This window comes from Panthera onca, chromosome B4, assembly GCF_046562875.1.
Source record: "Panthera onca isolate mPanOnc1 chromosome B4, mPanOnc1 haplotype 2, whole genome shotgun sequence".
Classification (NCBI taxonomy): domain Eukaryota; kingdom Metazoa; phylum Chordata; class Mammalia; order Carnivora; family Felidae; genus Panthera; species Panthera onca.
The window spans coordinates 54,060,114-54,078,829 of NC_138345.1; the positions used below are offsets into that span (position 1 = coordinate 54,060,114).

The 18,716-nt window shown below is 38.4% G+C and overlaps 1 protein-coding gene across 16 annotated transcripts in view; it reads right to left on the bottom strand.

Annotated features, from left to right (window-relative positions):
* The window catches only part of LOC132694622 (uncharacterized), a 205,100-nt gene that overhangs the window by 31,057 nt on the left and 155,327 nt on the right, over positions 1-18,716 (bottom strand). For 12 of the 16 annotated variants that reach the window (XR_014137938.1, XR_014137934.1, XR_014137932.1 and 9 more), the window contains one exon: positions 3,225-3,323. The exons of 1 other annotated variant lie outside the window; for it this stretch is intronic. Coding sequence is in view for 7 of the 15 variants with exons in the window: in XM_081796123.1 (XP_081652249.1) it covers positions 3,225-3,323 (99 nt within the window). In the remaining 8 variants the exon portion in view is untranslated. 3 more of the 16 variants (XR_014137935.1, XR_014137936.1, XR_014137937.1) reach the window with 3 other exon arrangements.

Genomic DNA, 18,716 nt, shown 5'->3' on the forward strand with positions numbered 1-18,716 from the left:
CTGAACCACTTTCTTAACACCATACATAGAACCAAACTCAAAATGGAATAAAGACCTAAACGTGAGAGCTGAAACCATAAAATGCCAGAAGAGAACATTAGGCAATAATTTCTTTGACATCAGCCATAGTATAATTTTTCTGAATATGTCTCCTAACACAAGAGAAAACAAAAGCAAAAATAAATTAATTGGGTCCACACCAAAAAAGCTTTTCCACAATGAAGAAAAACAAAACTGAAAGATAACCTACTGAATGGGAGAAGATATTTGCAAATGACATATCCAATAAAGGGTTAGTATCCAAAATATGTAAAGAGCTTATAAACTCAAACCAAAAAAGCGAAATAATCCAATTAAAAAAATGGGCAGAAGACCTGAACAGACTTTTTTCCAAAGAAGACTTACAAATAGCCAACAGACACATGAAAAGATGCTCACCATCACTAGTCATCAGGGAAATGCAAATCAAAACCACAATGTGGGATCACTTCACACATTGCCAGAATAGTTAAAATCAGAAACACAAGAAACAAGTGTTGGTGAGGATGGGGAGATAAGGGAATTCTTGTGCACTGTTGATGGCAATGCAAATTGGTACAGTCACTGTGGAAAACAGTACAGAAGCTACTCAAAAAATTAAAAATAGAATTACCATATGATCCAGTAATTCCACTACGAAGTATTTACCCAAAGAAAATGAAAACACTAATTTAGAAATACCTATGCACTCCTATTTTTACAGCCAAGATATGGAAGCAACTCAAGTGTCCATTGTTGACACATGAATGGATAAGAAGATGTGGTATACATACACAATGGAATATTACTCAACCATAAAAAGAAAGATCTTGCTATTTGCAACAACATGAATGGACCTAGAGAGGGTATTACGTGAAATAAGTCCAAGACAAATACCATAGGATTTCACTTATATGTAGAAACTAAGAAACAAAGGAATAAACAAAACCCAGAAACAGACCCATAAATACAGAACACAAATTGATGTTTGCTAGAGGGGAGAGAGGGTAAAATGGGTGAAGGAGAGTGGGAGATACAGCTTAACAGTAATGGAATGAATAAGTAATGGGGATGAAAGTTACAGCACAGGGAATGTAGTCAATGGTATTGTAATTGCACTATATGGGGATGGATGGTAGCCACACTTATAGTGGGCACAGCACAACGTATAGACTTACCAAACCACTGTGCTGTACACCTGAAAATAACCTTATATGTCACCTATACTTCAGTGAGGAAAAAAAGTGAACTCAATAAATGCCTTTACATCAGTTATCACACATTTTCTTGCATGCTTCATCAAAATGTTGAGCTATCGATACACAGTGACATTGCAAACACATTTAGAGATAAAAATTATTAAAATGACCTAACAAGTTTTAAAAATTCCTATTCCAAAACACAGTTATATGTTCTATTACTTTCCTGTTGCTTATCATAACATTACCATAAACTTAGTGGCTTAAAAAAACCACAAATTTATTATCTTACATTTCTATAGGTTAGAAGTCTGACATGGGTCTCCCTAGATTAAAATCAAGGTGTCAGCAGGGATGGATTTCTTTTGGAGGCTCTAGGGAAGACTCTGTTTCCTTGTCCTTTCCAGTTTCTAAAGACTGCCTTAAATTCCTTGGTTAATGCCCCCGTTTCCTCCATCTTCAAGGCCAATAAGTATCATTCTGACCTTTCCTGCTTCCTTCCACATTTAAGGACCCTTTGGATTATACGGGACTCCTCAAACAACCCAGAGTTATATCCCTACTTTAAGGTTGATTGTCAACCTTAATTCCATTTGCAATCTTAATCCCCTTTTGCCATGCAAGGTAGCTTACAGTTTACAGGAATTTGGATTTAGACATCTTTGGGGCACTGGTCTTCTCCCCACCACATATAATTTTTTCCATATGTACCCTAAACAACATTTATGAAGTTGTCAGAGATTCACTTTGAAATTCAGTATTTTGCAACTATTAAATAATCTTCCTGATTAGCAAAGCAGTTTCTTTTACAGTATCAGTTTCACTCTGAATCGCAAAATGCAGGGGCGTCTGGGTGGCTCAGTCGGTTAAGCGTCCAACTTCGGCTCAGGTCATGATCTCACAGTTCATGGGTTCAAGCCCCGCATCAGGCTCTGTGCTGACAGCTCAGAGCCTGGAACCTGCTTCAGATTCCATGTTTCCCTCTCTCTCTGCTCCTCTCCTGCTCACACTCTGTCTTTCTCTCTCTCAAAAACAAAATAAACATTAAAAAAAAAAAATTTAAATCGCAAAATGTACTTCTTGGGAGTCTACTGGATGTCTAATGAAATTTTCATTTTCCTATTTAACTAGATTATTGTGCCCTCTATAGGAAAGAAATGGCATTATTGTCCAGCTACTGCTTATCAGTTCAAAATTTTTGAGTAGTATAAAGATGACTAATACTAAGAAGCCATTGGGGAATTATATGGTCTCATTAAAACCACCCTAAATGGCCTTAAAATTTATTTCTTATGGAGAAGCTTAACTATGTTCTTATTTCATCAACCCATCAGCTGGTGAGATGATACATTACTAAGCTCAATTCTCAAAACCTATTATATACACCTTTTCAAAATTATAAAGCATGTAGCTATATGCCAGTGCCAGAGAGAAAAAGCTTAAGCTCATTGTCAATTTATATCAAAACTTTCAATGAAAGAGGGGATGAATGAAATAGGATTAAGAGGTATCATCTTCTAGTATAAAGATAACAGCAGGATATGATGTACAGTAGAGGGAATATATAGTCCATAATGTTGTACCAACTCTGTAGGGAGACAGAGGGTAACTAGACTTCTTGTGGTAACCATTTTGTAACGTATGAGAATACTGAATCACTATGTTATAAACCTGAAATTAATACAACATTCTACTTCAATTATTCTTCAACTAAAAAAATCAGCATCTTAGTATACTTGTTTTGCTTAAAAACTACAAAAAAATAGTTTTGGAGGATTATCAGGTAGAGAGAGAGAATATATTTTCTTGAATTAAGGCAGATCCTAAGAGTTCATGTACTGGCTCCCATCCTTCAGACACTTGCTTTTCAGGTTTATACTTGATACTCTACTGGTGTATTTACTTAGTGAACAAGTACTCAAAGTAATTTCTTAGACTTTCAAATTGTGCTTATGTTTAAATGCAAATAAATAAAAAAGTTAAAAAAAAAAAAGATATGTGGCTTACTTGGTTATGTTTTGACAAAATGACTCCATCTCATAAAGCTTCTGTTGTCCCACATTTTCCATCACCACCATTGAACTTATTCTGAATATATCTCCAAAGCTGTAATACAAAATACGTCGCTTTCATGTCATCTCAGCTGGTAGTGTGAGAAATCTTGAGATTGCATAGCTACTTAAAAATTTCAAAATATGCAAAAATAATATATATAAAATCAGGTAGCAATGCTTTATAGTCTAAATATATCACATCTACAAAGTTCAGAAATGTGAAAGTTAATTTGTAACAGCTTCCCTCAAATTATAAAAAGAAAAAAAATGACTATAGAAACAATCCACTTTATGAGTTAAAAAATATATACATAAATAATCCAGTTATTGAAGTTATAGATTAGAGACCACTAATCAAAAATTCAGAAGGCAAAGATGGGACACCAAATTATCTTAGCAAACATAGGAAACAATTCATAACACTCCAATACAAGTAAAATAGGCACTTAAAGTAAAAAAAAAAAAAAAAAAAAAAAAACTGCAAAAATGACTTCATTCTTTTTTTTTTTTTTTTTTTTTTTTTTTAATTTTTTTTTTTTTTTTCAACGTTTATTTATTTTTGGGACAGAGAGAGACAGAGCATGAACGGGGGAGGGACAGAGAGAGAGGGAGACACAGAATCGGAAACAGGCTCCAGGCTCTGAGCCATCAGCCCAGAGCCTGACGCGGGGCTCGAACTCATGGACCGTGAGATCGTGACCTGGCTGAAGTCGGACGCTTAACCGACTGCGCCACCCAGGCGCCCCAAAAATGACTTCATTCTAAAAATAGTAGCTAATAATGAAGATTCAAAATACAGAATTATTAAACATCATCTATAGTGTGCTCTCTAGAAAAGCTTTTTTAAAAGTTACTTCTGAATAGGAGTTATACATACCTGCACATCCTTGGTTATAATTCAATAGATTTATTCACTGATGAATAACAAACCTCCCATGTTGTTATATTAATTCCCGTATCAAATGCAACCGTGGCCACTACTATCTAATCTGTTTTTACACTTTATGTTAATTAAATTAAGTTAAAATATTTTTAATGTTTTTATTTATTTATTTTTGAGACAGAGAGAGACAGAGCATAAGCAGGGGAGGGGCAGAGAGAGAGGGAGACACAGAATCTGAAGCAGGCTCCAGGCTCCGAGCTGTCAGCACAGAGCCCGACACGGGGCTCAAACCCACAAACCGTCATGACCTGAGCTGAAGTTGGAGGCTTAATCGATTGAGCCACCCAGGCGCCCCATTAGTCTATAATTTTAGAACCAACTGAATTGTAACCAAGGCTCTACTTCAGTAAAGGGTTTAAATTTAAAAAAAAAAAAAAAGAAGGAAAAAAAATAAAAAAGAACCACAGAAGCATAACTTAGAAACATTTAACATGGTAGCTGAAATTCCTAATGTTTTAAAACCATTAACTGGTCTTCCCTAAGAGAGATCAATGGGCAAATCACAAGGGTAAAACCTAAAAGAAAAAGTAACTACCTTAAAATTTACACTTTCTCCAGAATAAGTTTCTACCACTCACCTGAGGGCATCACACATTAATATACTTCCTATTTTTTAGCCTCATTAATAGAGGCAATAAATAAATGATCATTAACCAAATAAGCAAATAGAAGATTACAGGGAAATCTCTTCCTTTATTCAATACTATAAAAATAGGGGCGCCTGGGTGGCTCACTCGGTTAAGCATCCGACTTCGGCTCAGGTCATGATCTGACAGTTCGTGGGTTCAAGCCCTGCATCGGGCTCTGTGCTGACAGCTCAGAGCCTGGAGCCTGTTTCAGATTCTATGTATCCCTCTCTCTCTCTGCCCCTCCCCTGTTCACGCTCTGTCTCTGTCTCAAGAATAAACAAACATTAAAAAATAATAATAATAAAAATAGGTATCATTTTGAATTTTTACTTTACTATCATTTTTTAACAATCAGTATTGGTAATCTCAGCAAAATAACATAAATCTAGTCAAATACTGTCCAGTTATATCAGGAAAAAATTACTACAAAGCTTTCCAAAGATAGCAACCTGTATAGTTAAGAATGGTAGTTACATAAGCATTCTTCCACACTCACTGTACCAGATTAATTTATGCTGAGTAGAAACTGATGAATAGTTTATTGACTGAAGTTCTTTTTTTTTTTTTAATATTTATTTTATTTGAGAGAGAGAGAGAGAGATGGCATGAGCAGAGTAGGGGCAGAGAGAGAATTCCAAGCAGGCTCTACACTGGGAGCACTCAATGAGATCATGACCTGAGCAGAAATCAAGAGTTGGATGCTCAACTGACTAAGCCACCCAGGCACCCCTTGACCGAAGTTCTGAAAGTATATCCCTTTTTCTTATTACTGAAACTGTCTGCAGCTATATAGCTATTCTACATTATTAAAATTGCTGACCTCTGTAGTTTGTTCCTTAAATAACCTGAGACAGAGAGCAGATAAATTAAAAACTATACTCAGATTCAGACTTTATCAGGGATTTTACCATCTCAAATAGTCTCTCTGCTGTATTTTCACATTCTCCCTCATCAATGGTAACTTCTCATTACATTTAAACATGGGCAAGCCTCTCTCATCTTTGAAAAACCCTGGATACCTAATTTAGGGCACCCTCTCTTTTTCCCTTCACAGCAGTTCATTCCAAAGAATATCCCATTCAGTAGCCCCCCATCCTCAATTTCTCTCCCCTCTCTCTCCATTCCCACGTAAATTCTTTCTCCAAATGTACCCTACTTCAGTGAACAACTTCACCATTTGTCCCAGCCTAGAATTTGGGCGTCATTCTAGACTATCCCTTCTCCTACCCCCATCCAATGAATACCAAGTCCTTCTGAATCTACCTCCTAATTATTTCTATAATTCCTCCGTCTTCTAAACCACAATTCTGACAAGTCTCTGACCGGTATAAAACCCTTCCATGGTTTCCCACTAATCTAAGGAAGATTTTATAGTATCTTTCAAGACTCTTTCCACATGCCTTGCCCCTCACTGCCTGCCACACTGAAATTCTTCCAGATTACTGATATTCCCTACACACATGTTCTTACTTTTGGGCTCTCAGAAATACTGCTCCCCTGAATGAACACTCTTCCTTACTCTGCTATCCTTTCTTTGCCTACTTATCCTTCAGCTTTTAGCTCAAATGCCACTTCCTCAGACAGCCTTCTCTGGACAGCCCCTAGACCAGATCTTTGCACTGACTTAATTCCCTATTAACACCTTTATCACAAAACCTTTACTGCAATTGCTTGCAATTACCTATACTCACTAGACTGGAGTCAATAAACTAAGAACTGGCTGCTTGTTTGGGTAAATAAAGTTTTAATTTTCATCTAAAATTTTCTACATGGTTTTATGTAGGTTGAGTAGATTAATGATTAAGATTTAAAGAATCCCTACACTTTTCTCTGTTAATTTTCAATGTCTACAAGAACAACTGTTTTTCATTAACTTTTTTAAAAGTTTATTTATTTATATTGTAAAACAGAGATCAATAGGACTTTAATAGCTAGAGAGGAAAAATCAATGCCTGGCTTCAAAGCTTCAAAGAATAGGCTGATTTTCTGTTAGGAGCTAATAGAGCCAATGCTCATTTACCATTACAAAACTCATAGGGGCAAGAATTATGCTAAATATACTCTGTCTATGTTCAGTAAGCCTGAATGACAGCACATTTGTTTATAACATGTTTACTAAGTACTTTAAGCCCACTGTTGAGACCTAGTGCTCAGGGGGAATAAAACAAAGAAAGATTTTTTCCATTGATAGTGCATCTGGTCACCCAAGAGCTCTGATGGAGCTCCATCTCTGATGGAGATGTCCAAGAGATTCATCTTGTTTTCATGCCTGATAACACAACATCCATCTGCAACCCATGGGTCAATAAGTCATTTTTGACTTTCAAGTCTTATTATTTACAAAATACATTTCATAAGGCTATAGCTGCCACAGATAGGGATTGCTCTGATGGATCTGGGCAAAGTCAATTGAAAACCTTCTGGAAAGGATCTGCCATGCTAGATGCCATTCAGAAAATTCATTATTCATGGGAAGAAGTCAAAATATCAATATTAACAGGAATTCAGAAGAAGTTGATTCCAACCCTCATGGATGACTTTGAGGGTTCAAGATTTCATTGGACAAAGTCACTGCAGATACAGTAGAAACAGCCAAAGAACTAGAATTAGAAGTAGAGCCTGAAGACGGGAGTGAACTGCTGCACTCTCATGATAAAAATAACAGGAGTCATCTTAGGGGTGAGTGAATAAAGTGGTTCTTGAAGATGCTGTAAAAATTGTTGAAAGAACAACAAAGGATTTAGAGTATTACATAAACTTACTAGTTAATAAAGGAGCAGCAGCAGGTTTTGAGAGGACTGGCTCCAATTTTGAAAGAAGTTCTACTGTAGGTAAAATGCTACCACATGTACAGAGAAATCATACATGAAAAAAAGGAAAAGCCTACCAATGTGGCACACTTGATTGCTGTCTTGTTTTAAGAAATTGCCACAGCCACCCCAACTTTCAGCAACCACCACCCTGATCAGTCAGCAGCCATCAACATCGAGGGAAGACACCTGACCAGCAAAAATACTACACTCACTGAAAGCTCATTTTTCAGCAATAAAGTATTCTTTTTTTTTTTTAAAGTTTATTTACTTATTTTGAGAGATAAAGAGGGGGAGAGAGTGTGAGTTGGGGAGGAGCAGGGAGAGAGAAATCCCAAGCAGGCCCCCACGCTGACAGTAGAGCCTGAAGCAGGCCTCAAACCCATGAACCGTGAGATCATGACCTGAGCTAAAACCAAAAACTGGATGCTCAACTGACAGAACTCCAGCAATAAAGTATTCTTAATTAAGATATGAACATTGTTGTTTGAGACATTCTATTGCAAACTTAATAGATCACAGTATAAATATAATTTTTATATGCACTGGGAAACCAAACAATTCATTTACCTTGCTTTATGATATTGGCTTTATTGTAGTGGTTAGAAACAAACCTATAAGATCTCTGAGGTATGCCTGTATCACCAGAAAAGTAGGGAATATATGTGGGAATAGATTCTAAGGATACTAAATCAGAGTGAACAGAACAAAATAGGTAAAAAGCTAAATTTACTGATACAAAAATTCTGGCTTAGTGCATTAAATACAGTGGCCAGGAGTGGCTCTAATAATTTACTTGGCTGTTTGCCAGAAACATGGCTCCAATGATTAATGTCAGAAAGTTGGGCTGGAATGACACAGGTGTAGATTCCAATGACACTGAAGTGCTAGAACTTCCTAGGTATAGTCTAAAAAGGGAGTCCAGAGGCTTAGGGAGATGGGAATGCTAGAGTGGATTATCAGGTAGATTACTATCTACTCTCTTGCTGTGTCCACCAGCAAAATCCAGAGGACACTCCCTTCACTAAGGTTGTGAAAAATACATTAATAAGGGAGCCCCAGCATCCCTGAAGAACTCATAGTGGCTGTTCTCTGTAAGCTAGGAATGACAGTAAGGAAAGTATTGCCTTTGAACTAGGTCAACAGAATCAACAAGAATGATAGATTCCAAGGCATGGGAGCTAAATGGTAGCAATTCAATTCATAACCAAAGAAAAGGCACATGTGTTGCTATAAGAGGCAAGAGAACAGAAGCAGTAATCACAATAGTCCACAGAGAACTCTGGCATTGGCTAGTTGGTCATGATGTCCTTGAAACAGGTAACTCAATCTGAATATGCAGAATACAAAGCCCTGATTCTGGTAAATGGAAGTTTGACCTGAATCACTACAGAGTCAGAGTCCTTCAACCAGTTCCCAGAAATGACCCAATTTATAGACAAAGAGTCCCTTGAATAAAGTGGAGGTTGGGACCCTTTGAGGAAGAATTCTAATACATAACTAAAATTTTATGTAGTAAGTCTTCACACTAGTATTCTCCAGAGGAACTTATCAGAGTAATTACGTACTGGGGAAAGGAAAATAACTTCTCAGAAATTACTGGACATTAACTCTGAAATGACAGTTTCTGGAAGACTAAAATGCCATGGTGATCCACCAGTCAAAACACGGACTGGACTTTATAAAAGTCACATGAATGATGCAGTTTTGCTCAGGTTCATTACAGAGTGGGCCCAGGAGGTCCTCTAACCTACTCTATGGTTATTTCCCCGGTTCCAGATCATATTATCAGAACAGACATATTCAGCAACTAACCAAATCCATGTATTGGTCCCCTGGCCTATGACTAAGGACTATTATGGTAGGAAAGATCAAGTAGATGCCAGCATAACTGCCCTTACCTACCAAAACAGTGAATACAATACCGTTTGTCCCATAGATAGGATTCTTGGGTCTAGGGATCAGGGTGGAAATGGGAGTGGCTCCTCTTACAATTGCCTCCTAGTGATCCACCAGTGAAATGCTTGCTTCCCATCCCTGAAATTTTGAACTTTGCTGGTTTAGAGGTCTGGGGCGCCTGGGAGGCTCAGTCAGTTAAGCGTCTGACTTTGGCTCAGGTCATGAACTCATGGTTGGTGGGTTCGAGCCCCACATCAGACTCTGTGCTGACAGCTCAGAGCCTAGAGCATGTTTCAGATTCTGTGTCTCCCTCTCTCTCTGCCCCTGCCCTGCTCACACTCTGTCTCTCAAAAAAATAAATAAACATTTAAAAAAAAAAAAAATTAGAGGTCTAATGCAAGGAATAAATGCTTCTACCAGGGGAAAAAGCAATGGTTCCATTTAAATGGCAGTGGACTGCCTCTTGACCACCTTGAGCTCCTGGTTGCCAGTAAATCAGCAGGCAAAGAAGGGTTTACTGTACTGGCTTGGGTGAGTGATTCTGACTATTCAAGGGAAATTGGATTGCTACAACACTACTGAAAATTAAGGAGGAGTATGACTGAAATGTAGGGGAACCTCTAGAGTACCTTTCGATATTCCCATGTCCTGTGATTAGAAAGTTAATGCAGGGGCACCTGGATGGTTCAGTCAATTAAGCATCTGACTTCAGCTCAGGTCTTGATCTCACGGTTCATGAGTTCAAGCCCCGCATTGGGCTCTGTGCTGACAGCTCAGAGCCTAGAGCCTGGAGCCTGCTTTGGAATCTGTCTCCCTTTCTCTCTGCCCATCTCTGCTCACATTGTCTGTCTGTTTCTCTCTCTCTCTCTCTCAAACATAAATAAACATTAAAATATAAATAAAAAAATAAAGTTAATGCAAAACTGCAAGACCTGGGGTGCCTTGGTGGCTCAGTTGGTTAAGCATCCAAGTTTTGCTCTGGTCATGATCTCATGGTTCATGAGTTCGAGCCCCACATTAGGCTTTGCACTGATAATGCAGAACCTGCTTTGGATCCTCTGTCTCCTTCTCTGCCCCTCACCTAAGCTCACATGCATTCTCTCTCAAAAATAAAAACAAAACAAAACAAAACTACAAAACCCAAATACAAGCAAACTGCTAAGGCAAGTCCACACACCAGGCAAGGATGTGTGACTAATTAAGATACTTGCTGAGAGCAAAAGAATAAGGAATGGGAAACTGAAGTGAACAGTTATAAAATAACATCTAATGACCAGATGATCAAGTGAGAAACAGGACTGTAATAACTATCAGCGTTTCTTATTTTCTTGTCGTTGGTGGTATGTATGTATGTATGTATGTATGTATGTATGTATGTATTTAGGTCCCTTTTCCTATTTTCCTAACATCTAAATAAAATGTGTTAATAGTAGCTGACTTCACATCTCAGGAGTTAAGTTAGAGGATTACCAAAGAAGGATGTGATTCAGCAGGAAGAGGAATGAGCATCATCCAAAGATGAATAACAAGAACCTGTGCCCTTTTCAGGGGGAGAGGAAGAGTTTATCTTTGGTTGTACAAGGGACAGTTGTTTCCTTGGACAGCCAGATATATGGAAGGTAGAAGTGAAAGAGTGCCCTTGTTTTCCATATGTGAAAAGGTTAATTAAGGCCAGGGTTGATGACCTCACTGGCACAGGGCAGCACCAAGCCCACAACTCTGGCTGCTGCTAGATATCCTTGGGGAAAGAGCAGAGTCTGCAGCTCCCCCAGATGCTGTTGGTTCTCCTTCAGCTTCTCTGAACCCTCAGCCAAGCAGTATGCTGGTCCATGTGCATGTACACCCACTCCTGAATCATCCACACTGGAGACTGTGAGGCACTGAGACTAATACAGGTTCTGCTAAGAAACACGATTCACGATTCACGATTCACAGGTTGCAGTTTGCCTCTGCACCCCCACTGTACATCACCTTCTCTTCCTGACCGCTGGCGTGGACTTGAGTGCCAGACACACAGGTGACAAACACCAGGGAAGAGCTTGACCACTTCACACAATCACATAAGGTTAAATCCCTCCAATAAATCCCTTGTGTCATGCATAGTGCCTCTGCTTCTCTGATCAAACCCTAACTGACAGAGAACTTCCGATCCAAGATGGCAACATAGAAGACCCTGAACTCATCTCCACAGACACAACAAATCTACACCTATTAACAGAGCAATTCTTTCTAAAGAACTGCGAGCAGACTGAACAGCTTCTGCACAACAAAAGATAGAGCACATGAAAAACAGCAAGAGACACACACTGTAACAAAGAAAACTCCCAGCCCCTATGCTGCAAACTACAGTGGGAAAGGATACTATTGAAGGCCCGAGAGCAGGTTCATCTGTCCTGGGACACAGAAAAACAGCCACAGTTTGGAAGGGAAATTAGAATATAAAGGAACCAGCCTTAGGCCACTACCAAATGGTGGGGCAGCTCCTAGAACTCTCTCCAGATCTGAGGCGCTGACACGTGCCATGGTTAACGTTCCCAGTCCACCTTGACAGCACAGACAGGAGCGGGTTCCGGAAGCCATAGCTGGCCTGCTGCCCCAGCGAGCCCTGGTCCCCTAGCCCACATCACGCCTGGATCCCTTAGAGCACAGAAAAGAAGCTGCAGTTTAAAAGAGCAACTGTAATATAAATGATCCAGCCCTAGAACTCCACCAAATGGCAAGGGAGCTGCTGGAAATCTCTGGATTGGAGGGCCTGGTGAGTGCCAGATCCTGTGTTCTCTTCCACCTTGCTAGCATGGATGGGAGCACAATCCAGGCACCCTAGCTAGCCTACTGCCTCAGTGAGCACTGGTCCCTAGTCTACACCATCCCAAGCCATCCTACCAAGGCAGCCCCAACGCAATGCACACTGCAGCACCCTGGTCAGCGCTCACTACAACTACAGCCAACCTGCTGAAGTGACACAGGCACAAAGCACCTGGGAACCACGCAGACCTGTACCATGTTGACTCCAGATGATATGTGCTAGGACACCACAGTGCACAGCACTCCAGGACCTCCTGGCTCTTGCTCTCTTCTGGTCTAGCTACTCTGTGGCTCTAGCCACAGAGCACCACAGGAATCTCTGCCTTGCACCCACCTTGGTTACAGCCACCTTGCCCAGGAACCACCGATTTGGGAGTGCCCTGGGAGACTCCCTGCCCCCGTCCCGCCTCACGGCCCCACAGGACACAACATGTGCGGAGCATCCCAGCACACCCTGGGTCATGCCCACTTGAGCTCCAGCCACCCCATGTAGGTGTCCCCTATGCTGAACACCCTAGGACACCCTGGCTTGCACCCACATCAGTTTCAGCTCTTGTGCCAGGGTACCATCTGTACAAAGAGGACTGCCCAGGCCAGTGGCCACCTCAGCTCTGGCCATCCCACCAAGGCAGCACCAGCACAGAGGACCCCAGCACCCCTGGCCCATGCCAGGCAAAGCTCCAAGTCAATGAAAGCCACCAGGCACACACAGTCTGCACAGGGGACAACCACACATATACATAGGACTATTCTTTCAAGTTTAAGAGATGTAGCTGCTCAGCCTAATTCACAGAAACAAACACAAAAAAGTCCAAAAAAAAAAAAAAATGAGGAGACAGACCATATGCTCCATTTAGGAGAAAACAAAACCTCAGATAAAGGACTAAATGAAATGGATATGGCAAATCTACTTGATGAAGAATTCAAAGTAACGGTCATAAAAATGCTCACCGGACTAGAAAGTAGAATGGATAAGCTCAGTGAGAACTTCAACAAACAGATGGAAAATATAAAAGAGAACCAATGAGAGCCAAAGAATATGGTAACTGAAATAAAATACAGTAGATCACAGGAAGCAGAAAAACAGTCCAGCAATCTGGAAGACAGGGTAATGGAGAACACCCAACCTGAATGTTTTATTTATTTTTTAATGTATTTTTGAGAGAGAGAGAGAGAGAGTGAGCAAGCAGGCAGGGAAAGGGCAGAGAGAGAGGGAGACACAGAATCCAAAGCAGGCTCCAGGCTCTGAGCTGTCAGCACAGAGCCTGATGCAGGGCTTGAAACCATGAACTGTGAGATCGTGACCTGAGCCAAAGTCGGAAGGATGCTTCACTGACTGAGCCACCCAGAAGAGAATAGGGGTGCCTGGGTAGCTCAGTTGATTAAGCGTCTGTCTCCCAATTTTGGCTTAGGTCATGATCTCACGGTTCATGATTTGAACCCCATGTCAGGCTCTGCACTAACAGCACGGGGCCTGCTTGGGATTCTCTGTTTCTTTTCCTCCTTCCCTCCCTTTCTCTCTCTCTCTCTCAAAAATAAATAAACATTTAAAAAAGAGGATAGATTCAGGGTCCTCTGTAACAACAATTAAGCATAGTAACATTTGCATTATAGGGGTGCAAGAAACAGAAGAAAGAGAGGAAGGGGCAGAAAACTCATATGAAGAAATAATAGCTAAAATAGTTCTCTAATATGGAGAACAAAACAGACATCCAAGGTTCAGTAAGTACAGGCAGCCCTTAAAAAAATGAACCCAAGGAGGTCCACACAAAAACACATAATGTAAATGGCAAAGATTAAAGAGAGAGTTTTAAAAAGGACCAAGAGAGAAACAAAAAGTTATATTCAAGGAAAACTCCATGAGGCTATCAGCTGATTTTTTAGCAGAAACTTTGCAAACCAGAAGAGAATGGCATGATATACTCAAAATGGTGAAAAGAAAAAAACCTGGAACCAAGAATACTCTACACAGCAAGGTTATCATTCAGAATTGAAGAAGGAATAAAGAGTTCCCTGACAAATAAAAAGTAAAGGCGTTCATCACCACTACACTGGCCTTACCAAAAAAAAAAAAAAAAAAAAAAAAAAGTTAAGTGGAATTCTTTAAGTGGAAAAGAAAAGGCCATAATTAAAAATTTAAACAATTATGAAAGGAAAAATATTCCATTAGTAAAATCAAACATAACAGTAAGATAGTAGAGAAATCACTTATATAGCTAGTATGGTTAAAAAATAAAGAGAAATAAAATCCACTGTACCTAAAATAAATTATGGGAACTCACAAAATAAAGAGACGTAAAAACTTCTAATATATACATAAACATTGAGGAGGATAGTAAAATTGAAATTCTCTTAGAATGTGTTCAAACTCAGGGTGCCTGGGTGGCTCAGGCAGTTAAGTGTCCGACTTTGGCTCAGGTCATGATCTTACAGTTTGTGAGCTGGAGCCCCAAGTGGGGCTCTGTGCTGACAGCTTGGAGCCTGGAGCCTACTTCAGATTCTGTCTCCCTCTCTCTCTGCCCTTCCCCACTTGCACTCTGTCTGCCTCTCTCTCAAAAATAAACAAACATTTAAAAAAAAGTTCAAACTTGAGTAGCCATCAGCTTAATTTACATTGGTATACACATGTTATATATGAACCTTATGGCAACCACAAGCCAATAACCTCTATGAGATATATAAATAATAAAGAGAAAGAAACCCAAGTATAACACTAAAGAAAGTCATCAAAAAGGAAAACAGAAAAAAGAAAGTCATCAGTTACAAAAAAAGAGAGCAAGAGAATAAGGAACAAAGAATGACAACAACAACCAGAAAACAAGTAACAACATAGCAATAAGTATATATCTACTCATAATTACCTTAAATGTGAACAGTATAAATATGCTGCAATCAAAACCTAGAAGCTGAAAGGAAAAAAACAAAACAAAACACAAAACAAGACCCATCTATATGCTGCCTACAAGAGACTCACTTCAGACCTAAAAAAACATACAGACTAAAAATTTAGAGATGAAACCAAATATTCCATGCAAATGGAGACAAGTGGAGATAGCAACATATCAGACAAAACAGACTTTAAAACAAAGACTATTATAACAAAGGAATTACATTACAATAAAGAGATCAATCCAACAAGAGTATATAGCAACTATAATTCACTATGCAACCAACATTGGAACATCTAAATACATAAAGCAAATATTAAGAGACATAAAGAGAGAAATTGATGGTAATGCAATAATAGGAGACTTTAACACCCCACTTACATCAACACACAGATCAAAACAGAAAATCAATGAGGGAACAATATCTTTGAGTAACACATTAGACTAGATGGAGCTAACATACATACAGAATATTACATCAAAAAACAGCACAATACATATTCTTTTCAAGTGCACATAGGATATTCTTCAGGATAAATCACATGTTAGGCTACAAAAAAAGCCTCAAAAAATTTAAAAAGATTGAAATATTATAAATAATCTTTTCTGACCACAATGGTATGAAACCAGAGATCAATTATAAGAGAAAAGGGGGTGGGGGGAGACACAAACACATGGAGCTTAAATAACATGATACTAAGCCACCAACAGGTCAACAAAAAAGCAAAGAGGAAATTAAAAAAAAAACAAAAAACACATGGAGACAACTGAAAATAAAAGCGCAATGGTCCAAAATCTTTGGAACACAGTGAAAGCAGTTCAAAGAGGGAAATTTATAGCACTACAAGCCTACCTCAAGAAAAAAGAAAAATCTCACTCTAACCTTATACCTAAAGCAACTAGAAAAAGAACAAACAAATCCCAAAGTTAGTACAAGGAAGGAAATAATGGGGCGCCTGGGTGGCGCAGTCGGTTAAGCGTCCGACTTCAGCCAGGTCACGATCTCACAGTCCGTGGGTTCGAGCCCCGCGTCAGGCTCTGGGCTGATGGCTCGGAGCCTGGAGCCTGTTTCCGATTCTGTGTCTCCCTCTCTCTCTGCCCCTCCCCCGTTCATGCTCTGTCTCTCTCTGTCCCAAAAATAAATTAAAAAAAAAAAACAAACAAAAAAAAAAAAAAAAAAAAAAAACAAGGAAGGAAATAATAAGCACCAGAAGAAGAATAAATGAAATAGAGACAGAAAGAAGAGAAGGGAAAGGGAAAGGGAAAAAGGAAAAGAAAGGAAAAAGAAAAGAAATTCAGTAAAATGTGGTTTCCATGAGCTGGTTCTTTGAAAACATAAAAAAACACTCGATAAACCTTTAGTCAAACTCATCAAGATAAAAGAGAGAGAACCAAATAAATTCAGAAATGAAAGGTAAATAACTGATACCACAGATATACAAAAGATTATGAGACTACTATGAAAACATATGTCAACAAATAGGACAATCTAGATGAAAAAATTCCTAGAAACACAACCTTCCAAAACTGAATCAGGAAGAAATAGAAACAGACCAATTATAGGTAAGGCAATTCAACTAGGATATCAAACAACTATGAACAAAGAAAAATCCAAGACCAGATGGATTCACAGGCAAATTCTATCAGGCATTTAAAAAAGAGTTAATACCTATTCTCCTCAACTATTCCAAAAAATAGAAGGGGAAGGAAAGCTTCCCAATACATCCTATAAGGCTGGCATTACCCTCATACCAAATCCAGACAGATACCACAGAAACACACACACACACACACACACACACACACACACACAACTACAGGCCAATATCCCTGATAAATGCAGATGAAAAATTCTCAATATTAGCAAAGCACATTCAACAATATATCAAAACAATCATTCACTATTATGAAAAATCATATGCCAACAAATTTGATAGCCTAGAAGAAATGTATAAATTCTTAGAAACATACAACTTCCAAAACTGTATCAGGAAGAAATAGAAACAGACCAATAACATCCCAAAACTGAATCAGGAAGAAATAGAAAATTTGAACAGAATGATAACCAGAAATGAAACTGAATCAGTTAATCAAAAAACTCCCAGCAAACAAAAGTTTAGCACCAGATGACTTCACAGATGAATTCTTACAAATATTTAAAGAAGAGTTAATACCTATTCTTCTCAAACTATTTCAAAAATTAGAAAAGGACGGAAAACTTCCAAATTCATTCCATGAAGCCAGCATTACCCTGATACCAAAACCAGATAAAGACACTACAAAGAGAACCACAGGTCAATATCTCTGATAAACATAGATGCAAAAACCCACAATAAAATATTAGCACACCAAATTTAACAATACACTAAAAAACAAAAAATCATTCACCAAGTTCTAGTGGGATTTACTCCAGAGAGGCAAGGGTGGTTCAATTATTTTCAAATCAATCAATACGATACATCACATCACCAAGAGGAAAAATAAAATCATATGCTCAACTTAATAGATGGAGAAAAAGCATTTGATAAAATACAACTTCCATTCAGGATAAAAATTCTCAACAAATTAGGTTTAGAGGGAACATACCTCAACATAATAAAAGCCATACATGAAAAACCCACAGCTAATATCATACACATGATGAAAAACTGAAAGCCTTTATTCTAAGATTAGGAAAAGACAAGAATGTCCACTCTCACCACTTATTCAACACAGTTGGGAGTCCTAGCTGCAACAATCAGACAAAAAAATAAAAACCATCCATATTGGTAAAGAAGTAGAACTGTCACTATTTGTAGATTTCTATACTATATATAGAAAACTCTAAAAGACTCTACTGAAAAACTATTAGAACAATAAAGTTGCAGGATACAAAATTAATATATAGACATATGTTGCAATTATATACACTAATAATGAAGTAGAAGAAAAATTATAAAAACAATTTCATTTACAACTGTACCAAAGAGAATAAAATACCTAGGAATAAACCTAAGCAAAAAAAGTGAAAGACCTGTAAACTACAGAACACTGCTAAAAGAAATTGAAGAAAACACAAATGGAATATTCTCCGCCCACAAACTAAAAGAAGTGACATTGTTAAAATGTTCATAATGTCCACAGCAATCTACAGATTTAGTGAAATCCCTATCAAAATTCTAATGGCATTTTTCATAAAACTAGGGCAAATAATCCTAAAATTTGTATGGAACCACAGAAGACTTCAAATAGCAATCTTGACAAAGAAGAAATGAAACTGGAGTTATTACAATCTCAGATTTCAAGATATATTCTAAAACTTCAGTAACCAAAACAGTATGGTACTGGTCCCAAAACAGACACATTGATCAATGGAACACAATAGAGAGCCCAGAAATAACTCCACATCTATACGGTTAATTTACGACAAATGAAGCAAGTATATACAATCCAGAAAAGATAGTCTTTTCAATAAATGGTTAGGAAAACTGG